This window comes from Neopelma chrysocephalum, unplaced genomic scaffold, assembly GCF_003984885.1.
Source record: "Neopelma chrysocephalum unplaced genomic scaffold, ASM398488v2 Primary Assembly neopelma1_23, whole genome shotgun sequence".
Lineage (NCBI taxonomy): Eukaryota > Metazoa > Chordata > Aves > Passeriformes > Pipridae > Neopelma > Neopelma chrysocephalum.
Genome location: NW_020897691.1, coordinates 9,793,751 through 9,818,932, shown reverse-complemented (window position 1 = coordinate 9,818,932; position 25,182 = coordinate 9,793,751). Strand labels below are relative to the sequence as shown.

At 38.7% G+C, this 25,182-nt stretch overlaps 1 protein-coding gene across 1 annotated transcript; it reads right to left on the bottom strand.

Annotated features, from left to right (window-relative positions):
• Positions 1–1,318: 1,318 nt before the first annotated feature.
• SFT2D1 (SFT2 domain containing 1) lies at positions 1,319–21,209 on the bottom strand. The gene is made up of 8 exons (XM_027686677.1): positions 21,061–21,209; positions 14,654–14,740; positions 12,172–12,254; positions 8,689–8,770; positions 6,259–6,294; positions 5,437–5,495; positions 4,033–4,062; positions 1,319–2,002 (listed from the first exon to the last, which is right to left on the bottom strand). The coding sequence occupies exons 1-8, from the start codon at positions 21,121–21,123 to the stop codon at positions 1,963–1,965; spliced, it is 480 nt and encodes a 159-aa protein (XP_027542478.1). The 5' UTR covers positions 21,124–21,209; the 3' UTR covers positions 1,319–1,962.
• Positions 21,210–25,182: the final 3,973 nt, after the last annotated feature.

The following is a 25,182-nucleotide window of genomic DNA, read 5'->3' as shown; positions in this document are numbered from 1 at the left end:
ACACAGTGTATGTGCTCTGTATGCAGTTGGAGGAACTAAATCCTTAAATGTTCAGGAGAGAAAAACAAGAACACATGATGTAACAAACTTAAGTGCATATGAAGGCCTACCAGTACATAGAACTTTTGGACCTCAGCTCTTGAACCCTTTCTCTCCTGGTGATCTCAGTGTTACCTGATCAGCGTTAACTTCATTACTTACCATAGTGCATAAATAAATAATTAAAAAATCCTGAATAACAAATACCATTCTAATTAAAACTTACAATGATTAATTGTGTACCACCAGAACTGACAGATTATAGGCAAAACAAGCTCTGGAGCAACTGAAGGCCCAGCCCTGAAGCACTGACTAGTGGGAAGGGATCCCCTTGGTGTCAGCTGTGATCAGCGGCAGCAAGAGAGGAAGGCGCAGTGGTGGCCATTACCTGGATTATATCCATCACCACCTATGCATGTGCTACTTCATCTTCAATGCAAACTGAAAACTAAAAGGAACTAAAAATTACCTCAAGGGTCCCCCAGCACCCAAGGGCTGGGGGTGGGCAAAGCTGGAGCGGCTGTCACTACACCACACAGTTACCAGCGAGCCCAAGAGCCTGCTGCAGGGCCAGGACTACCCAGGCCCCCATCACCAGCAGGAAGGATGCCTTGCTGGCAGTTTGTTGTTTTAAACAGTTAAAAGGTGTTCCTTGGTTGGCAGTTTAGATGCAAAATAATGCATGTATACCCTGTATACAGTTTCCCCATAAGATGTTGCTATGTTTTGCAACATACACTGAGATTTACAGGAATGTACTGTACTGCAATTCCTCTCTTTAGCCTGAGCCCTGAATACTAAGACTGGGGTTTCCCCCTTCCTGATACTGCAGCTCATGTCTTTAAAAGCCATCCCTTCTTCTGTATTTGTGCATTAACAGAAAAAAAAGTGATTCCAAAACAACAGGGTTTGAACACATGAATCAAGCACATCTATCCTGTGCAAAAGAACCTCTGCAATATATTATCAACCGTTACAGATTTAACTTTGCTCCAGAATAACTGAATAGTTCTTACTTGAAAAAACTTAGAAATGAGAACCTCTTACTGAATCCAGGCAAAGTATTAAAGTATTTCATTTCAATCTGTTATCAGTTTAAGTCAGGATGAACAGTTTTTCTAAATACTAAAAATGAAGAAGCTTTAAAGTCACTTCTGAAAATCTAATAACCAAATTTGGATATAGTCATGTACATATCCCACTTTTTCTACTTTCATACTTATTCAAGTGTAATGCTAAAATTTTCAGCCTCTCTAGCTGATTCCTAAAGAAAAATATTTTAGGCACCTTTAAAATGAATTTATTTCACAAGTCTCATTTATGCATTTGCCATAAGTTCTTTTAGTAAAAAGTATTTAAGTACGAAAGTTTAAAAAAATCATTTAAAATACAGTTTTTCAATAAAATCCAACAAGCATTAAACAGATCTTTCACATTTTAGGCTTTTTCCACAAGGCACATGTATAGAACATTTCAAATGAGAAGTTAATTATAACTTACCAAATCTTTACAATGTTTATAAAACTCTGGGAAAACATACTATGGATAATGTACAAACATGAATGGCACCTTGCAAATTTTAGACAGAACTGTAAATGAAATCTTTATGCATACTACCCAGATCATAGTGGCTTGCCTCCACTGAGGAATAAACTGTTACTGGATGCAAAGTAGTTTTAAGACTACTCTGCATTAAGTATTTTTTGTTAAAAGAAAAAGGCTGGAAAGTTCCAGGGTAAACACAAACAATTCACCAAATTTATTTTTAAAACTTTCTAGTAAAAATTACTTAATCTCCCAAATGCAAAAGGCAAGGAAAATACTAAATTGTTACTGGTTATTTCAGGAGTGGAAAAGTATAGTTTTCTGAGCAAAATTTACAGTTGGCTTTTAAAGTGGACAGTAGTAGTTCCTGTTTATATTTTACCCTAGACAGGATGAGAAGCATTTAATCACAGCATCCCTTTAAAAAGAAAAAAAAAATCAGTTATTTGTTATTTTCTTTATAGACATCTCAACCATCACATATTTAAAATTAAAATATGACAGAAACTAAAGACAAATACCAATAGTTTATTAAATGCAGGATCTGTGTGTGACTACCTCTATTGAACCAACTAAAGCAAAGGCTCAAGCCAAATCTGAAACACAGGTCTCCCACGCTGTTTATATTCCAGCACATGCTAAAATGCAGACACAGTGTTAAGAACTGCTCTGCAGCACACTTGGAGGCTTGGCAAAGGTCAGAGCCTTATTTCACAAAGGCTGGCCAGCAAGGGCATGGCTGAGGAATGCACCAAATCCAGTCAGTGAGACACAGGTGCTGTTGAGTCCAAACCACACTAGAGTTAGACCATCACAGCGCAGGAAATAAAGCACAGGCTGAAGGGTTTAAAGTGCAGGTACTGACAGTGTAGGATGGAGAGCTGGTGCAGCCTTAAGGTTTGAAAGACCTGAAAGGCTGTATTTTTTTAATTGAAAATAAGCTGTTTTCTGACTGTTATACTCAGATGACTCACTTTAGTCTCGTTTATTTTTCATTTTCTCAGAAAAGTAACAACTTGCTAAGGAGTGGAATTTGTATTCTGTTGTTAGTTGGCTGAAAAATGAAGAAACATACCATCATGACTCTTTAAAGTCACTGTAGGTATGGGTTTTGGTTTGTTGCATTTGTTGTTGTTTTCATTTGGGTTTGGTTTGGGGGGGCTTTTTTTTTGCCAGAGCCACAATTAACTAAAAAAAACAAACATAAACCAGCAAAACCCCCCAACAAACCCATGAACAAGTAAATTGTTTTTAAGAGTAAACCATTAATAAACCAAGGAATTATAATTTTATGGAACTCAAGAGAAATACATACTTTAAACAAATGACACAATACTGTTTTCTTAACACAGTTTAGATTTAGAGCACTGTTTCTGTAAGAAAGGCAGCCTATACAAGAAATTTATGATAGCATAACATAAGCACATAAGCAAATAACTCAATAATCCTTAAAGAATTCACTAAATTACTAAAAGCAGTCTGTATGAAATTCAATTCTTTGGCTCATAAAATCTAACAGATAAATAAAACCAGAGAAATTAACCGATGTATATAACCTAATCTTTTTGTTCCAGTGACTGGAAACTCAACTTGCTTTCTGTAAAGAGCAGATTAAAAAAAAAATAATAAAAAAAAAAAAGGAAGGAGCCTACTCAGACTGTATCCTGGCTACTGGAACTACAAGAATTCAGAACACTAGTTCTGAATGGGTTAGCTTGGATTGTCAGAAATAGGAAGATGACAATTTGAAGCCTAAGTTCAGGTAAAGTATTTTATCCACTGTAACTATCAACTACTATAATAAAAAAAAGTCCTTCCTAGATGAAATCTGAAGCTTTAAAAAAACTTGTTGGTTTGTTTTTTTAAAAACACACTGTTGAAAAATCAAACCGCATTTTACATGAATCATTATAGAAAAAATAGATTCTTATATTGGATTACTTGCATGTGTTTTCAGTCTGTGTTTGGCTAGCTTTCATTCCCTTTTTGTACATGAGAGTGAAAACAAAGAGAAGCTTGCCAAAATGAAAATTAACACAAAGCATTGCCTTTGCCTCTCCCAAAAATGATGGACGAATTCAGAAATAGACTTAGCAGCTGAAACTATGTTGTTCATTTGCTTTTAACTAAGACCTCATATCTGTAAGTTAACTTTAATTTTAATACCAAAAAGTCACTATTGTATCACTGTATTTTTAAATCACTGGAGAATTTAAACAAAACCTTGATTTATTTTCAGAGATGAAAACTAGAGAGAAATTTATCAAAGATAATTACTGTGCACTTTATTTGTATTTAAAGTTTACATTAAGCATTAGTTTTGAGTTCAGCTATGTCATTTTCCAAAATTAAAAGGAAAGGAAGGATGTTATGTTCTTCTCACATACTTACTCCCCAGCATAAAGGTAACTGACTTTTGTTAAGATGAAAATTATTATGCAGACTCACCTTGCAAAAGGAATATAAGACAGACTATACCTGAAAAAAGAGGAAAAAAGTATATTTGCAGAGTGTTTATGTATCTCCTTGAACTAAATTATTTCACTATAGTCCAGTATTAATAAAAGCAACCTGTTCTAACACAACTTTAAACCAGATTACCTATTCAATTTAATGCTTACCTGAGAAAAGATTACACGTTTGGATAAGAACTAAACATACTAACAAGGATTTGGTGGTTTACTTCTCCTTGGCTTTTTTTTTTAATGTCGTTCATACTTTCTAATGCACATGAACTTAAAAAAACAAGATTTACTATCAACCGACCAAAAAGGAATGCTTCTGGAAAAACTGTATTCAAGATGATACAGACAACTTTTTTCCAGCTTAAAAGAGAATCTAAATTACTATGCAAATATACATCCAATATTTATGTAACTCTAAATACAGATATATGCTGTAGTATGAACATTATGCCACAACTGACACTCAAACAGCTGATAATTCTGTTGTCCTCTGAAACTCGCTTCTCACAAGCTTCCAGGTGGTGTTTTGTTCTCATGCCCAGCCTGATCAAACTGTAGGACACTTAACAAATGTGAACTGTCTGATGAAAACATGCAGAACACAGTCTGAGTTAGTAGTCTTTCCTCTGTCTAATACCAAGCATTTGCCTGGGCACAGCACAATGCCCAACAGTCCCTATCCTGAACAAATGGTTACTTGTCCTCAAACCCAAGTTCAGTATAGACTCTGTGTATTCAGGGCAAGTTCAAACAAGAACTGTGGTCACCTTGGGTTGCCTGAGAGTTAGCACCAAGTAATTCCCCTGGGACAAGAAGACGAAGTATGTATCTCTATGGAGAAAGGAGTAACTTCCAAAACTTCTGCCAGGATTTCAGGCATTCACCTGCACTCATGCATTGCCAACCCTTTGCCCCTGAGTGCATTTGGATGGTCATCACAGTACCCACTGCACTAAATTTACCCTCTTACATCCACCCCCTCTTTACCCAGTGCTGCTGTGTATTCTTGGGACAGAACATACCCTATGAAAATGTTTCTTTCACTTCAAAAATGAAAAAATAGTTAGAACTCAAAAAAGAGAGAGATGCACAGAACATATGATTATACTGTTACATTCACAATACAGAAAAGGCATGACAATCTTTTTGCATATATATTCCTTTTATAAGGCTTCAGATAAGTTCACATGTTGCAGAATATACTTAAAATTGCCATTTTTGTAAGACGATTGAATATAGATTTTGCTGGAGTTACACAACCTATCTTAGAAGAACAGATTGCAGCTGGCATTTGGGCACACTCACATGCAAAGCATATATATAGGTTTATAATCATGCGGGTGTAGGAGCAGGAAGAAGAAATGAAAAGGAATTTTAAGAATCTTACCAGGTCATTGCCAAAAACTGCAATATGCAGAATAACATCGCCAAACCTTTTTTGTCCCACTAAGTAAAAATGAAGCAAATATGGCAAGTTAGATCATTTTGCACCATTTTATACTGTAAACAATTGGAATAGTCTGTTCAATCAAAAATTGAGTTAGCTGACAATGCCTAAACCTTCTTAACTTAATTTGCTACTTCTTTCCCCTCTAACAACTTTCCATTCATTTTATCCATCACTTTATTAGCATCATACTATGAAAACCTTTTCTAGCTTCGAAAATACCTAACAGCATCAGTGCTAACACTCTCTCATGAGATTGTATTTCTGCAAATATGGAAGTTCATTCCATATGAATATGTCCAGCAACATATTTACTCCTATGGAATGTAGTACAGCCAGTTTCCAATCAAAATGCTTGAAGGTACTTGTTCTGTTTCTTTTCTGTTGTCTTAATTAGCTTAATATTCTGTATCCATGGCTTTTTAAAAGACCACTACATATTCTCTGATATTTTCTGACGTCACTAAAATGAAACGATACTTTAACTTGCTTTTCTTAGTTTTTATTCCAGAGGTCTGCAGACTGAACCTGAAGCTCTAGATTTTGTATTCTCATCTACATCACAAGCAGGTGGAAATGTGCGTTTGCTTTACAGCCAGCAGGCTCATCACTCCACCTAAGCTCAACTGCACCTGACAACAGAAACACCACACGCAAAGCTCATCTTTCCTCCACAACTGAACTGTATCTTAAAGCCACAATACAATTAATAAACTAATGAAGCTCGATTGCTTCTTAGAGGAATAAAGTGTTCTCACTTACCCAGAATACAGCACAAAGAGTCAATACTAGGCAAAGCTGGGGTGAGATGAAAGGAGAGACAAAAAACCCCAGAATGAATACTCAAATACACAACAAAGCAAATACAGTAACTGTTTTCATGTTTTCAATGGGCAACCAGCATTTTCAGAATTGACTTATGAAACATGCAGAGCCAAGGCCTGTCACACAGTGACTATCATGCTGAACTCCATGTAAAGTGCTGTTTTCCAAAGCACAGTATGAGATATGCATGGCCAGAAAGGCGGGACAAGTCTTGGAAGAAAGAGGTGGAAGAAATTGACTTCAAGAACCAAGAGGAGTATAACCAAGTGTGTGTAACCTTATGTGTAGGTCTATTAAGAGGTGAGGTTAGATGATAAAGCTTGATTGAAAGCAACCAGTCTGGGAACTGCTACTCAATTATTTCAGTACATACTATCATTTTGAATCTAGTATTTGTAACAACCATTTCTGACAAGAAAGGTATGTGCATCACTACAATCCATTATTAAAAACATCTATTCACCATTACGGTATCTGGCAAACAGAGGCTATACTTCATCTGCCAGTGCTTTTTTATCTTCTGACAGTAATGAAGAGCCCACTACGGAGCAGCTGCCTCAGATACAGTGAAAACGCTCACGTGAAGCTTTGTTCAAGGTACTTACATACTTCTGATGGAACATTACAATGATATATTTGGTTTACTATGCCAAGTAATCACACCATTTGTGTAAGCTTAATCATCACTTTGAACTTTTCCACTAAATCTCATCTGGCTTCCTCCATTTGTCATTACACATAGTAGAAAACAGAAAAAAACCTCTAAATTAGTTTTCACTGAAAAAAATTTGTTGGTGTTTTATTGAAAGAAAAATAACAGACTCTTGAAATTTTGCAAACATGTTTGTGACTCCTGAACTGCCTACAATTCTAGCTCTGTCTTAGGATGGGGATTAAAACAGTCAAATACATCCAAAGTTTTCAAAACTTTATAAATTTTCCAGTTCTTCTCTGTTTTACTGAAATTTTCCATCCTAACAGTCTTAGCTCTCATCCAGTGTTCATGATCACTATTCGGTGAAACCTTTCATTCTTTTTCCCAAACTTTTTGGTATCTCTTTTGCACAGGTAGGTAGGTCTGTGATGTTTGCTCTGCTCTCTGTTCTCTTTCCATTTCCCTGATGTGTATTGTTTCTACAGCCTTCAAAGCAAGTTATTTTCTTTGTCACCATGTCTGAGCGCGGTGGATAATAGGATCATCAGAGCAAAATTATTTTTGTGCCTGCTGTTTTAAGGGTCTGGTCAGTTTCACCAGAAAAAGCCCACAACTGTGAAGTGTTTCAGAATTCATACTCAGCAAACACAAGACTCTGGAGAACTGGAGATATCCTTGGACATTTTTACTGCAGACCTACAAAACATAGCTTCCCTAGGACTTGTAACTTGATTGTAAAAGATGGCAAAACAAAACAAAAAAGCCCCAAACCAAACCAAACAAACCTCTTGAACAAAGCTTGGAGTTCAAGCTAAGGATCAAGTGACTTCCCAAAAGATATGGGCAAACACGAGCTTCCTAAATAAGACTGTAACTTTTTTTTTTAATGTGGGTGTGTGAGAGGAAAACCATACAATCCATATGACAGACATCCAGAAAAAATTTTGCACCCACATCAGCTCTAATCAAGTAGAAAAAAAGTTATATGATACGGAGAATAGGAATAGACAACTACATTTAAAAAATAAAAGTTGAAACAAATCAGGAGGAACAGGAGAGAAATTAAATACAAAACAGAGGAGCAGCAAGGGCAGAAAGTTGTTTTGAAGTACCTAATATAGAGCTTTGGGATAGGAATTCTGATATTGGGGATGGGGGTTTTTTCCATCCCCCTGGAAGAAGAAATGATGGTCATGGAAGTAAAGGAGCCAAAGATGTCACAATGGAAAATCACCAAGCTGAACATGTGACTTCCAACACTTTGAGGGAAATAAATTATTTTTCTCCATTGCTTTTAAAGTGCTGAACCACTAACCTTTACAAACAGAGCTGCAGCCAACAAACAACTGTCAAGCTACACTTGGTGACCACTGACTTTTCACAGTAGCTAAAAAGTCTCTCTCTTGCCTTGTTCTTGAAGAAAATATTTTAGAAAATAAATTAAAAATAATCAACCTACTATTAGCATTTAGTAAGAATTATTCAGTAAAAAGAACATGTCACTCCAAATGATTAATTAAAAAAAACCCATAAGCAACAAAAACACAGGCTGATAGAAAGGAGCTAGATAATCTCTATGACATACAGAGTTAAACAGCTTGACTGTTATTTCTCAATACAAAGAAATAATCTCCCTTTAGAAAAGCCTCAAATTTAGCTTTGAGGCTAAAGGAAAACTTTTTAATAAAAGGAAATAAAGACAGTATATTTACCAACATCACAATTGTAGCTATTAATCGTTTTGGATCAAACATCGCTTTCAATTGCTTCAGTGGCCCCATCAGGAAACATGTACTAATAGGAGAGAAAAAAACAAATGTTAAATCACTTTCAAATAACTCTTTGTAAAAGGCAGTAGGTAATTAACCAGTTTTCTGACAGTTAGATGACTTCAAAGGCTTTAAAAAAAAAAAAAAGGTATTTCAGTGTTTAGCAACAGAAACTCACTAGAACAGAAGGTGAAATACTTCATGAATTTAGCCCTGGAAACAGTTAGACTCCCCCTTGGTCACAAAAGTCTTTCCAAAACATTAACGTAGTAAAAAAAAGTAATAGGCAAATACAAGAACACATTGGCTGAGGTCAGAGAGGACAGAGGGTTTGACAAGGATATACTTAAGGAATAACAAGAGTAGAAGCAGATCAATTTTCATGAACTCTTTCATCATCCAAGAAAAAAGCACATTTCTAATAATAATCTGTTTGATGGTGTTGAATGCCATTTATCAATAAAGACAATGAAGAAAGCAGTGCAGTTATAGGTAAATTTAAATCATGTTAGAGACACAAAAAGGGAGGAGATTGAACAATGACTGTAAGTAGCCCTACATTAATTTAGAAATGTGTGGGTAGTCCAAGATGTTTTGACTGTTATTTTAAGATGACAAGCACCATAATATATAAGAAAAGAAAAAAAGATGACAAAACTCAGCTCTACAAAAGAAAATGAAGATCATATCCGAGAGAATGGGAACAAGTACAGTGGTTAGAGGAACAACAACAACAACTAAAGGCTTTTTTACAAAAAACCCCATTATGCTGTAAGTATAGCAGAGGGTTATCAAGGTGAAGTTTAGTGAATTTCATGTTGAAGCTGTTTTAAGAACTGACTTGTCAAAGTAATGTAAAGAGTACAAAGACCAAACTTCTGCAGAAAATTTCTGCTTAACAATAAACTTTTTTACCCAGATGGCATGCAAGTGGCTACAATCAAGATTACAGGGAAGCTCTAACTTTTTGGTCAAACGCAGCAAGCAAAACGGGAAGAAAAAGTCAGTAGTTTGTACTAATCCTCCTGCTTTTTTCTACTCTGTAGTTAACTTGAAGGGAGAACAAAAACCATCAGCAACACTATGCTGTACCTGTTCATGCAAAGAAATGCCATCTGAACTAAGAACTCACAACCACAGGAGTAATTCTCTGGCTTCAAATATTTTGAGATGAGTCTCTTTGTTCCCTGACATTGAAGTCATTTTGCTTTGTAGAAAACACAACAATTCAGTGAGAGAATTAGAATGCCTGTAATCTTGTGGTGCTCTGAATGCTTTACTAGAGAGTAGAAAACCTAGTTTAACACGTTTTCTGGTTAATAGTTATTTATATGAAATTAAACAATCAGTAGCAGGGAAGAGTTCGATAGAGCTTCCTCCTGAAACCAGTCATAAGCCTTCTAAGATAGAAGAAATATGGGAATCCACATCCCAAGCAGTAAATAGAACTCAATCTTCCACACCCAGATGTTCCCCTACCAGCAACTTCATGCATACAACCCCTTCTCTTCACTTTTTTCTTAAGTTGTGTAGACAGACCTCAAAAGTCTGTATTAAATGGGAAAAAATGTTTTCACAATTCAATAGGAAAAAAGTTTTAAATTCACTGCAATCCAAACTAACTTTTTTTCAGTATTTTTTCATCTTGTCTGCTGAGCCATAAAATTAAGTTAAGACAAAAAAAAGGGGACGTGAAAAACTAGAAGAAAAAATTAGCTAGTGGAAGGATAGGGATGATGAAAATATGGTGCTAAAAAGGACTGAAGTTTAGGCCATGTAAAGTAGGCAGAAAAAAATATAGAAAGCAAAATGTTTGTGATCTGATGAGCATTGAAAGACAGACATCACAAGAGCTTCTCCAGAGAGGAGATTCCATAGGGAGAAAAAAGAAAGGCTGAAAAATCCTGCACTTAAACAGGATATTTTTCTTAGATACAACACATTCTGTAAGAGATACACTCATCATCCTGGAGAATAATCAAGTAAGTATCATTGTTTTTTATGTTCATGGCTAGAAAATTATAGTAAAAACAGGCTAGAGGGGAATAAACAGGCTAATAGGACTGGTAACTGCATTTTGTTTTAAATACAGACTTGCAAACAAGCCTGAAAAAGCTTAAATCTGCTTGTCAATTTGGGACTTTATTGTCATTTCCTACTGTTTGTAGAACACAGCTGCCTGTTGTTTATATCTGAAAGCACTACTGAAGGAAATGGGGGGCCTCTCTTTTCTTCTAATTTTAGTTGGTGTCCAGACTAAAGTTTTTCAGCATTCTCCTAAAAGAAACACCAGTCTGTAAAAACTTTCCTCTTAAATCAATTAGACTTGATTAGTACCAAGTTTCTAAAATTCTAATTTAATTTGAAGCAGTGAAAACACACACAAAGTATTAGGTAAAAACGAAACAGCAAAAAAAACCATCCCAAACCAACAACAAAGAGTAAGGTAAGGGAGAGAAAGGGAAACACTCAGCATTGCCTACCTCCAGTATTAATTTTTTGTCTTGTTTTAGTATGAGATGGAATAGTTCTACAAATGAGATTCAATTTCAGTATAGAAATTTTTGGCTCCTAACAAATTTGTTGAGGAAAAGCAGTACACCTTCACGTTTCTCAAACGTTAATGTCACATGACCAGAGTTTTAACAGATGAACAATGCTTTGATTCAAGAATTAAGTCACTTGACTAAAGTAATAGAGTCCATGAAAGTCAAGACCAGACTCCATGGGGTTTGAGTCCCATGACCATGCATCAACTACACTAAGATCACAAGAGAAGGAGGACAAACAGAAACTGAAAATACTTCATGGACACTGTTTCTTACATGTCTTTCAAACTGTGAAAGAAAAGTTTTTGATCCTAAGAGTTCCCTTCTGCAAATCTTTTAAGACTGTTATGTGGAATACTTCAAAGAATCAAACAGTTTAAAAATACACTGTGAATGATTTTTAGGTTCTGCTTTTGCCTTTACAGTCAAAACAGGATTTCCTGAACATCTTCTTTTTCAAAGAATTTTCTCTTGAGAGAGAAACAGGATGATCTCTCTGTTAAAAGCAAAAAGCTCCTTCCAGTAAGAAAGCATCCACACAGTATGGAGACTACCACCCTGCCCCTGAAACTGATGTTCTTCTGTACCTGGCAGAAGGACTTAGCTGCAAAAAGTACAAAACATTCAACGAGCAATTTGTTAGTCATACTTCAGATAGCAGTTGTGATGTGTCCACAAAACAAGCATGTAAGATAACTGATATTCAACAATTATGACAGTGTTTAAACTGTTAAATAAACAAATTTTTATATTATCATTTCAATATGAAAACAATGTTGTTTATACACGACATAAACACCATTCTAGAGCAAAAGCAAATGGAAATGTAGATGAAAAGGAGGGTACTCTTCTAATAACCATAACTAAGAAATCGTACCTGGCTAACGCAGCAATATTTCCCAGGGTGTAGAACACTGCAAAAAGTTTGATCCCCTTTGGGAGCCATAGCAATGCTGTTCCCTATAAAAGATAAGTTATTTGTATGTTTGCAATTAGTTAATTCAATTTATTTAGATTTTATAGTCTATAAATACATTTTCAGGCTATGAAGAGCATCATTCTGACATAACAATAGCAAAGTACCCTGCTCTCAGAGTTGCAGCAGTCACTACTCAGCATACTTCTATTGCCACCTACTGGCAAAACAATGTGTTGGTTTACTGCATTTCACAGTATCTTTACAACTAGTCAATATTTGTTTATATTGTTTAACACATTTATTTGTACTGTTTATATTCTATTTACAGCACTTTCAGTTTTGTTACAATGCCCCATTGTACATCCTACACCTCCACACACAAAGGATAAACTGTCTTAAAACCACACTAATATTCATCTCCTTTCTCCTCCAGTCAACCATCTGGTTTTGCAGTTTAATATGCACTAAGGCTGAATAGAAATATTTTAGAACTCTGACTTCCAGACATTTCTTATTTCCACTAAACACAAAAAAATCCAAACCCTTCTGCTGATCACAGTTACCTGTGATGAGCAGAGAGAAATGGAATCATAGAACGTTTGGCGTTATAAGGGACCTTAAAGATCATCTAGTTCCAATCCCCCTGCCATGGGCAGGGACACCTCCCACTAGACCGAGTTACTCAATGCCTTGTCCAACCTGGCTTGAACACTGCCAGGGATGTGGCATCCACCGCTTCCCTGGGCAACCTGTTCCAGCACTTCACAGTGAAGAATTTCTTCCATATATCTAACCTAAATGTCCCCACTTTCAGTTTGTACCCATTACTCCTTGTTGTATCACTACAGTTCCTGACAAAGAGTTCCTCCCTAACTTCCTTGCAGGCCCCTTTCAGATACTGCTATGAGGTCTCCATACAACCTTCTCTTCTCCAGGCTGAACAGCCCCAATTTTCTCAGCCTGTTAGAGCCTAAATGGAGCCTAAGCTAGAAGCAAAACAAGATGTGATGTGGACACTGTGTCCTGGGGAAAAAAAAAAAAGAAAGAAAAAAAGCAACTATATTCTACACAATTGCTATTTCAGTGCAAATCTGTGGTGTCAGTTTGCACAGTAGAAGCAGCCATGGAATGCTGCAAGAAGAGTGTACCTGTATTCTACAATGAAAGCTACAGACACTTTGCAAAGACTTGATTAAAGAAAAAACATCACCTTCAGTTTTCATCAGCCAAGAACTTAATAAATATACCAAATGGTCCATAATCCGAATAAGAAGAAGGCAGAGTTGCCAGCTCTCTCTTACATGGCAAAGCTTAGCTAGGAAGCTAACTTCTACAAGATGTGAGCTTCACAAACACACTACTCAGAGTTTTGAGTCTTATTAAGATCAAGATAATTCAAGGAAGCTTTAAGAAACCAAGATCCAAAAGCCTTTTATCTGTTGTTTCATAGTATTACACCATATGATACAGAATAGACACAAAGTTTAAATACTAAAAAAATAGCAGCAAAATCAGTGATGTTAACATGCCCAGAAATAGATGTTAAAGCACAAATGTGATGTGTAGTAAAATTTGTGATTATACTGGTTAAATATCGGGGGGGGGAGGAATGTCAGGGGGAGGGAGTCAACCAAACGTAAAAAAGGGCTATTCCCATCTAGTCTTGAGCTCCCTCCCTAGAACATGCCCCCTCTCCAACACAAGTATCTAGCCAGAGATGCCACTGTACTTGGCATAGATATCAATATGGAGAATACCACTCTCTATTTCCTTTATTGATCTGATTACTATTTAAATAAAACCTCTCACAGGTAAGAGTATCAATTGTTTTTTCACCTGCTGCTGGGACTTCCCATGCAGCTGAAAACTGCTTTATACCAGCAGATTTTGCTTAACCAAAACAATTTTTAACTGCAGACTTGAGACTCCTGCCAGCCCCTCAAGTTCAAGAATGAATAAATGATTTGCTGACTCTAACACCAGGAATGCAGCAGGTTTTTCAAATGTCAATTAGTATCACAGTCATCACCTATTGATTTGTTAAGTGTGATAAGTTACACTTGTGGTTTCTTCATCCTTTAAAAACCTTTCAAGCTTAACCTCTTTTCCCCTTTTATTGAAGAGAATAAAAATAAGATGGGTACACACCCCTAGTATACAAATCTACATTTTGTCAGTCTTCAAACTGTTTAGTAAGAAAATCTATTCTGCTACAATAATAATGCTCTCTGCTGTGAGTAGAAGAAAACTAGTCAAAATTGTAATTTAGAGAGCAACAGCCCTACATGCCAATAATACATTTAATGTCTAGTTAAATTTATGGATACAATGTTTAGAATACAGAATAAAGCAAACACAGAATCACATATAAAGTGTGAATATGAATGAGGTTCTACTGTAGAACAGTAATAAAGCACAGGGAAAAAAACACTCTACTTACAAGAAAAGAGCACACAATGCCAGCAACAAAGCATATGGCAAACCATCTGACTCGAGTACCAAAGCTGAGTGTTGAGGCATCAAGGACCTTAATAGGAAGAGAGGAAAAAAAGAGGATATTACAAACCCAGTTTTGAACAATCTAAAGGAAATTTTTCCTTTACCACTGAAGTCCTTAATTTCAAACAAAATATTTTTTTAGCCAGAAACAATGATTTTACCTTGCTGAACAGTCACTTGCATATTAATTCTTTCATATTACAAAATTTTATTAACAGTCTGGAAATATATTTCCAAAACAAACAAAAAGGACAAAACCCATGAAGGTATATCCTGGCATTCACGCAATACTACTCCACTTTCAAACACTTTCTTTTACCATTCAAGTGAAAATTATCATAACTGTACCAAAGCAAAAGAATGGATGAACCTTCCAGCAATTTGCAGTGGAATATATCTATTTGTGCAGCACTGTAGGTTCCTATGAACATTACTACCTTTTCCTGTTACTAGAGAGGATCCCTTGTACATACTATTACCAGTATCCACAGTAAGCATTATGACTCTGCTTCAATTACTGTGCCTTACAGGGTAAAGGTATAGGCAGATAGACACACAGCTTGTCTCATCAGACAGCTAAGCTGCTGAAAGAGATTATTTTACTTCCTCCTTCTCCAGAGTGACTCCAGAACCTGGAAGACCCCCCTAATGAACTGAACTAGCTGACACAACTCACAACGTGGGAAGAGGACTAGTGTGTCTTCCATTCTGATGACTTAGTCCTAATGAGCCAAATCAGCTCTGCAAGCTGTCAGAAAAGCCACAGGGCTGATGTAAAGAAAGAGGCATGGCCACAGAGCTGGCAGAACAATCCCCTTCAGCAGCAGTGACTTGTTAGATATGCTCAGGTCATCTTCCCCACCCATGCTGTAAGAACAATGTATTTCAGCTTACTCCAGGTCACTACAATTAAATATACTTTCTATTCTAAACTGGCCTATTAAGTGAAGCATTGCTTCAGCTTACATAAGATGATTATAAAAAGCCAACTTTCGTATTTGTTCAGATGACACAAACAAACTTGCCCTCTTGTTATCTAGTCTACAGATATTTTAATCAAGTCTTATTAACCAAATATACAAGTTAGGCCTTCCCCAGCCAATGAGTATGATGTTTCTCTTACTCTCTGGAGAAATTTCTCTTTCAGGCAGTGGTAAGTGAACCAATGAAATCTGATTACTACTTAGAACAATGTCACATCTGTACAAATGAAGTTCAATTAAAAAAAAATCTAGTTTAATATCTAGTTTAATAAAAAAATGCCACATGCAAGCACACGTATATGTGCTGGGATGAATCATCATCTGAAGGTATGTCAACAAGGAATAGCTTCGACTATTTTCTTTATAAACTTTTATAAAAAAATCAGTCACTTAATAAAATTAAATACTTTGAATATTTATTTAAGAAGGGGGAGAAGAGTACTAAAAATAATCTTTTACACTGCTTACTGTCTGAGCAGACACAGAGCTGGGATACCCTATTGTTCTGAGTTTTCTTTCCTCTTTTCTGTGTTCAGCAGTTAAGACAGAACTTCCCAAAGGTCAGAAGATGTAGCTTACCTTGTTAGGTCCAACACTTTATCCTTATGCATGCATTAAAGAAACAGACAAAAACAGTAACTGAAAGATGGTTTAGTATTTGAAATCATATTTGATAGTCACAGTCCTGAATGCCTACACACATTCAAAGTGTAGGAAGAGCTGGTAGGACATAGCTGAAGATATCCATTTCACTCACACTTTTAGTTGCACCTATTAATCACAAGCACGCACACGCACACACAGAAAAAAAGAGTAAAAATCCTTTCCATCCCTGCTCAGAAATGAAGCGTGGATAGGCCAAGACTATCAGTAAACCCAACACACACTTTCCAGATTGCCTAGAAAACATGGAAAGGATGAAGATAAATCATTTATTCAGGTGTATCAGGCAGATTGCTGCCACTTACTGATATTCTACCTCTCATCTTAATATCTATGGTGCTACTGAAATGACTAACAGGAAATTTCATTCTTCATATAAATTTGTAAACAGCTTTATCTTCATCTAAATCCCTAACAGTTATGAGTTGAAAAAAATACAAACACAAGAAACAAGAGAACCACACAAGGGCTTGAAGCAAAAAATGCCACAAGATTTAAGACACGATTTTAAAAGTAGTTCGATACATTTTATGGATTTCTTAAAAACTTAGATTGACAATACATGCACATGAACTACAGGAAGATGGGCTGTGGCATGAGGGCTGCCAGAGCACCACAACATAGCATTCTCTGTAATAATAAATTAATTGGCATTACAACGAAGACTGATCCTCCAACCATTTCCGATGCCGTCACCATTTATGTTGTGAAGCTGAACCTAGATAATGCAGTGTTTGAAATTCTGAAACTTGAGATCTGGTAATGCATTTTCTTAGTCCCTGATACCTAAGAGTATCTCTTAGAGGAGTCTGAGGGGATACTTCATTGCAGTCTACACCTTCCTCATGAGGGGAAGTTGAGGGGCAGGCACTGATCTCTCCTCTGTGGTGACCAGTGACAAGACCCGAGTCAAAGGCCTGAAGTTGTGTCAGGGAAGATTTAGTCTGGATATTAGGAAAAGGTTCTTCACCCAGAGGGTGGCTGGGCACTGGAACAGGCTCCCCAGGGAACTGATCAGGGCACCAAGCCTGACAGAATTCAAGATGTGTTTGGACAATACTCTCAGACACATGGTGTGATTCTTGGGGATGCCCTGTGCAGGGCCAGGAGTTGGACTCAATGATCCTTGTGGGTCTCTTCCAACTCAGGAAATTCTATGATTAATACTTTTTAGGTTTCATGGAAACAATGGAACTCATTATCTTTTCAGGATGCCTGTTCCACCCCTGTAGGGAAGTACCTTGCTGCAAAAGTTGAGTAACAGTTACACAGTTCAACTACATAAACCACAGACATCAGCTTGTGCTAAAATGCCAGGCTATAATCTGTAAAAGTTGAGGACCTGCCACAGCCTGTGTCTATTCTGCCATATGTGCTGCAGAAGCAGTAATGTCTATACGAGGGATCATGAGACACCCTGAAGTAACAGCTTAGTTTCTCAGAGACTATGAAACGGAACCCTACAAATAAGTAGGAAATAAGCAGGAAACAAGGCAAGGGTGATTAGGATTTTTTTGTGTGTCTGACATAAACCATACAGCTAATTCCAGATTTCGGATAAAAAGAGTTGGCATTGCAGTCTATGATATTTGCATTAGCAGAAGCTTTTACTTAAAGGACCGAAAAAATTGCCAGGCAAGTTCCACATCTGGGGAAAGATTCATATGGAGAACTAGACAGTAATGGTGGCAAGGGAGTTCCTATAAAACACACCCCTTTTGCTGTACTGCTTAGCAGCTTGTTTCTAAGAAGAAAAAGAAAAATGAAACTGAAATCAACAAATGGAAATCCTTAGTTTTCTGTAGCTAAACTTTAATGCCAATCTCCCGTGCAAGAAGCAAGGATTTTTATTCACACGATATTTCAAGCTAATATTGTATCAAAGAAATGATACAATCCAGAAATAAAGAGGAAACCTAAGTGGAAACTGGAATCTGTAATGGAGACTTCCCGAATCATAAGGAACAGTCTTGCAGTAGTCCGACAGACAAGCTGCAAGTGACAGGTAACACCATCTTTGCTGAACAGTTTGCAATGGACACACAATAAACAAAATTAATAATAATCTGCAAGGCTGCCTTTAATCAAAAATATTTCTTGTGGTTCTGAACATCTACCTAAGCTCCCCCCAAATATTAATGATCTTATAAAAGTTTTCCATGTGGGCAAATCAAAAAGCAGAAACATTTTATTTTACAAGTTTTAAGAAATATTCTAGAAGTTAGCAATTACATCTTTTCTTGATGGTAAATTTAAGAATATGCAAGTAGTGGAGAAAATTCAAACAAATGTTGAGTAAATTTGCAGAATTGAGTTTCTAAGCAATAATCTAAAAATATTTAAAGAGATATTTTCATCTTTCCCTAACAGCTTTCCTTATACGTATTTATGTCATCACTAGAGAGTAAAATACAAGAAATGTAAATATCTGATCTATTCCTCTTTGCTGAAATCTCATTCAATGCTTTAAGCTGCTGTCAGCTAACATGAAACTTAGCCAATGTGTCACATGGACTGATTTTATTTTAATTTTCGTATTGATAAAACTAAAAACCATAATGCTGCTCTGACAACATCATTACACTGGCATACTTACAATTCATTATTGATCTTTTTGATAATGAATTCCTTTAGTTCATTTTTTATAATGTATTTAGAGTAATGGATCTAATTGCAGCAAGAAACGAGTTGGTTTAGAAAGTACAGAACAACTTCAGTGAATCATAACACAGTTGTTTCGTTGTATACTTCTACTTAGCAGGAATTACTACTGACTTCAAGGTAATGGTTCTGTAAAAATCAAGGAGGAAAACACTGAGATATCTATAGACATGAACCATATGATAGCTATTACACAACTGTCAGCTATTCCAAAGAGAGGGCCATTGTTTTTAACCAAACACATGAGGTAGTTCCAGAAAGATCATTACAACAGTTGAAGATTTTACACACAAAATGCTTAACCTTATACTTACTTTCACAACCTTACCTCTTAAAAAGTATTCTTCTCTTCATGGGTGCATTAGAACTTTTCTATTCTAATACACACACTTTAAAAATAGTCAGCACCATTCAGCTAGAGCTTTAGTGAATGTCACATATGAATTTCCTCACTAAAAGAAGGCTTGATTTCCAGTGTTCTACAAACACATTGCTACTTTGAGAGAAACCTACAGATGAGAAATTGCCTGACCTAAGCACCTGATTTTTTTTTTCTTCAGTGAGTATTTATTTATTTTAAAGATCTTTCTGGTTCATCTCAGCATGAAGCTCCTTTGCACTGTGCCAAAGACACATTTATATGTTTTCTTCTATCATGTACTGGATAGGCTTTAAATATAGGCACATTTTTATTATTGAAAGTCTTCTCTGGCTATAACGATATCATTACATGCAATAGCGAAATCATATATAGTTTAATTACTGACATTTAACAAGTAACACACTATTAGCTCAGTTCTCAGAATATACACTTCAAATATAAAAGTATTAAAGATGTAGGCATTTATCTGTTGATCACCGCTTTAAACTCCACAGCATGAAGTAAAGGAAACCTCTGTGTCACTATCACGTGCCTCATGTGAAATGTGCCTAGTGATGACAGATTAATTCTCTTGGAACTGAACTGAGATTAATGGAAATGTCTTTATTGGATAATCTTGAGACAAGATCAGAAGGTGAAGAATCATTCCTAAATGCTGGCAGCCAGTTCTGGTGTGAAAGCGCAGATTCTGCACTGCTTCCAGAATTAGGTGTGGACAAAATTTAGCTGCTTTATTGTTGCAAAGAGGCCAAGGTCTTAAACCTTGAAGATCAGCAACTACTCAGTGCAAAACTAAATAAAGCATGTCAGCAGCAAGCTGCTAGGACTAATATTATACCAGCTATGCTCAGGCTGTTTGTTAGCTGCAGTCAGACACAGGCTGCTCTACATTCCAGCTTCCTCCACTGCGCTCCAGCACCCTGCAGCAAGCAGTATGAATATGTTCCTTGATGTGGGGCACTTTGACCTGCAGTCACACCGATTAAGAGGGAGCTGATAGAATAAATGGTTCTTTGTAAGTATGCTCAGTTTTACTTCAGCCTGGAGATTAATTCTCAGGAATGTATGGTGTTCAAACGCAATAAAACTGAAACAAAAAGATGAGAAAGATAGTGGGAAGGAAATACAAAAATTAAGTTGTACTTGAGGAGTATGGTGCAAAAAGTAACTTCAGCACAATATACACAAAACTATCTTTGTCTAGAGAAAATCCTTCTTTGCTTTTGCAAATTCAAAGGCACAAGGAAATGGAAAAGCAATTTACACAGAATCACAGAACTGGTCAGGTTGGAAGGGACCACAGTGGGCGGCCATTTGGTCCCACCCCCATGCTTAAGCAGGGTCGCCCTAGAGCACAAACAAACCTTTCTTTGGAAAGAAAACCTGTTGCTTGACTGATCAAGTACCACGGCCAGGCAGTAGGAAGAGCACACACGACATAAGGAGACCCTGCTACCCCAAAGCAGGGGTAGCAAATAAAATAAATGACAAATAAAAGCAAATGACCCCAAGCCACCGAGAGAGCAAAAAGCTTCACACAACAAGAATTTGCCAAAACTCATACACCGGACAGGGTCTGGTGCCCATAACCCTCGCCCCTCGGCGCACGCAGCAAACTTCGGGCAGGGGGAGGGAGGACAGGCCCTCGCCGGGCGGTACCTGCGCCGTCAGTCCCTGCTCCTCGTCGTCCTGCCCGGCCAGCACCCGCCGCAGCTTCTCCATGCCGGCCCTCCCTCCGGCCGGGCCGGGCCGGGCCGGGCCGCGCCGGGGAACGGGACGGGACGGGATGGAAGCCGCTCCACTGCCGGGCCCCGGCCCAGCCTGGAAGTGACGCGCGCCCCGAGGTGGCTCGGGCCGCGCCTGCGCGCTGGGGCGGTGGCCCCGCTGTGGGGGGATCCCGCCGCCTCCGCCGGACACCCTCGTGGGACAGACGTGAGATACGCCCAGCGCCGGGTGGGCGCCTGTGCAGTCCTCGCTAGAGGCGATGGGGAGGAAGAAGGGATTTTTCAGCCTGTCATCGCTGCCCGCGGAATCGGTGTGCTCAGTGTGCACGGCAGCGCGATTTGCATGAGCGCGGTGGTGCGAGCTGGTGGTTAAATAAAGCCTGTGGACAGATATAGGACACAGCACCGTGGGTGTTCAGGGCCCCGGTGGGACCGCGTTAGGGCACCTCATGTTCAGGAGGAACTTCGTGTGCATCAGTTTCTGCCCGTTGCGTCGTGTCCTGGTGGTCGGCGGCACCACTGCAAAGAACCGGGCTCCATCCATCCTCCTGGCACCCTCCCATATACACCTTATCCATGTGTACATTGTATTCATAACAAGTAACTATTTTATAATTAATATATTAATATATAATAAAGCAATATAAAATAGAAATACAGTATTATATAGCATAAAATAACCATATATTATATTAATATTAGAACATGTATAATTAATACTAATATTGGTAGTATGTGTATATTGTACACCTTATCAATGTCAATAAATATCTAAAGAGAGGGTGTCAAGAGGATGGAGCCAGGTTCTTCGTGGTGGTGCCAATCACCAGGACACGAGGCAATGGGCAGAAACTGATGCACACAAAATTCCACCTGATATGAGAGAGAACTTTACTGTGTGAGTGACCGCACACTGGAACAGATTGCCCAGAGAGGTTGTAAAGGCAAACAGCCTCACCCCTCCTTGAATCAGAGGCACCTGTGACATCCTGCACACCACCTGTGAGCAAGGCAGGTGCTTTTCCGGCTAGGAATGAGTAGGGCAGAAACAGGATTAAGTGTAAATGCCTTCTTCCAGAGATTTCCAGTGTGGCACTGTGTAGTCTCTTAACCTCTGCCCCTGGAAGAAGGGGTGTTGCAGAGGCCATCATGCTGTCCTCTGTCTTGGCTTTGCTTGCTCATTCTGAGCAACACTCCAACCTCCATCCCCTCTGCTCGAGCATGGTCATTCCACATAAGTCTTCCCTGTCCTGCTCTGTTCAGACACTGCCCCTGAATGCCCTCTGGGGCCATTCCTGCATGTGTCTCTGCTGCGTGACCAGCTCTCAGATGAGCACTGCAGCCCTGGCCTGAGTGCTTTACAGGGGGAATGAGGCTGGTGGCTGGGAAAAAAGGATGGAGGGGTGTGCCCTGCCTGCTGCAGTGAAAGCAGGCAGCAGTGTGGGGTGGGGCAGAAGAGGAAGATGAGTGATAAGGGCTGTGTAACCTGCTGCTATGTGAATGAAACTTGATAAAAGCCAGGGCAGCAGAGCCCCTAATGAGGTCCTTCAGGACAGAAACCTTCCCCTCCCACCCTGCCCCCCTCCCCACACATACTTAGGAAATTTCCCATCTGCCTTTTAACCCTGACTTTTAGGTGAAACACAAACTGTACCTTTCCAGCCTGATGACAGGCCATTGGCATCTCAGGAAGCTTTAGGTTAAGGCCAAAATTTAGACACACTTGCAGACATGGCTGTGTGAAAATAGCCAAATAACAGCAAAATGTCACCCTCCTGAGCTGGCCAGCATTGCCCTTACCTTTGTGAGGACCTGAGCAGAGAGGACCATGTGTAAGGGAACAACATGACTATGACCCTCCAAGACAGGGAGGAAAAATGTAAGAAGGAATTGTGGTATATGGGGGGTGGGGTCTGTGTGCAAAAACCATCTTTCTGGTACCTGGCATGCCCAGTGGTCCCAGGGAGAGGCCCAGCTAGTCATGGAACTTGCTGCCAGCTGCTTGGCTTGGGTGCCTTGGGTTCTTTGCAGTTGACAGAAGCACGAAGTGATGAGCAAAGGTCTTTGGTGACCTTCTCCTCCTCTGCTGCTGGCCCAAAGGTGTCAACATGGGAGTGTCATTTGCTGGTGGCTCCGAAGGGAACTCATGGCTTGCAGGAGCTGCTGTTCCCATGCCCCTCTTCTCACTATCCCAGACTAAGAACTGCTTCCTGGAGGACCCTGCCAGTGACTACATCGATGGAGTCATTCCTCTCTCCTTCTGCCTCTTCAAGGCCTCCCTTCTTTGTCAGAGGACCCCATAGATGAGAGGAAAACATGCCTGCCTGTCCTGGAAGGAGAAGCCAAGGCAGTGGCTGCCTTCCCACAGCTCCCAGCTTACTGAGGACATCATTTTCTGCAGATCGGTGTGTGTACTAGGACAGCCCCATCTCTGCCCTGACTTCTGCTTGTGAGGAAGAGGAGAAGTGAAACTTCGAAGAATTCGACACAACAGGGCCTGGCAGATTACATCCATACAGCTCAAACCCCAGGAAGCTCTCTCCCCTACGACCCATTTACTTCTGCAGAAGCAGAACAGCTGAAAGCACAAGGCATTTGGACCTGTGGGGCAGGGAGCAGACTTTAGCTGGTGGGAGCAGAAGGTAGTTTTGTTGGTTTTGAACTGAATGGAGAAGGAGGGAGAACTTCCTGATGCTTCAGGTGCCTCTGGAGATGGTCAGTGAGACCTTATAAGTACAGCATCCAGCTTGCTTTGTGTCCTGCACCATGGCTACATAATGCTGGGAGTTTTGTTTGCTTCACTGATATTTGCTTGGGCAGAAGGATGGCAAAAGTTACCTGCAGTAGTTTACTTTTACTAGTTCCTCTGTTCCATAGAAATGTTGTGGGCTCATGCCTCCACTGGAAATGGTGGCATAACAACAAACCTGTCAGAGCATGGCAGTCTCTTCCCCACCTCCTCCCAAGTGACCTGCAGCTGAAATCTTTGGGATCCCCCCTAAAACTAAAAGTTTGCAAGCCCTTCTGTACCCCCATAGCTTTTCCACAAAGCCCTGACTCCAGTGATTGCTTAGCTGACTGCTTGAGATGCCATGTTTGATCTTCAAGGCAGTGATACATGGCCTTTTCATGGATGGTGGCATGTGAAGGGGAGACAGGGAGCAGGAAAGAGTGCTATCTTGAAAGATTGCTACCTGCCTTCAGTTTCCAATATACCCTCACAACCTGTTGATGGTTTCCAAAGTATTTGTAGGTAGATTCCACCAGGTGATTGGTTCAAGACCTTCATAACCAGGGCACATCTCCTGTGCTACCTCCAACAAGCAGTTGTTGGGTTTTTCAAAATCATAGCTGCCATCTTCAAGCTTTGTAATTAATTTCTTTTACTAAATTTAACTAGATGCAGCCAAAAAATGAAGCCTAAAATTTAGAGCAATTTTCTGGATTGCTACAGTCCATAGAGAGAGAGTGGCACTTTCAGGGAGCAGTTCTCATCTAAGGCAGTCATTTTAGTAAAAACAAGATTGCCTTCTGCTCTCTGGTGGCTACAGAGGAAGCATGGATGACTAGCTCAGACCAGACATCTAAGCTTCAGTCTGATGAATTAGGGTAATGAGCCTCACCATTACCTCTTTTAATTTAAATATAGGCAGGACAAGCCTTTAAATATATAATTTTTATCTGCTTTTACAAATATAGTAGTAAGCAAGATAGGACTGTTACTTTAAGCAATGAAAAGATTGATTAGGTCATAGAAACCCATTAGTAGCTCCCAGAATTGTAATAAAATGATTTGTTATAAAAGTGTCTTAATTCTAAAGCATATCTGAGACCAAAATATAAAAATAAGAAAAAAATTGTCTTTGTTGTTTTTTTTTTCCCCCCTCCAAATTTATAGATATGAAGAGATACAGAAAATTTAAATCTGGGTCTACCCTTCTGGTCTGCATGACTTTAAGCAGGAGTGTTTGGCTCTGCCTTAGATTACTGATGGCTTTCTGGTTGTACAGGGAATTCAGGCATGTAAGCATCTGCCAGAGAGCAAGCTGAAGCTGTG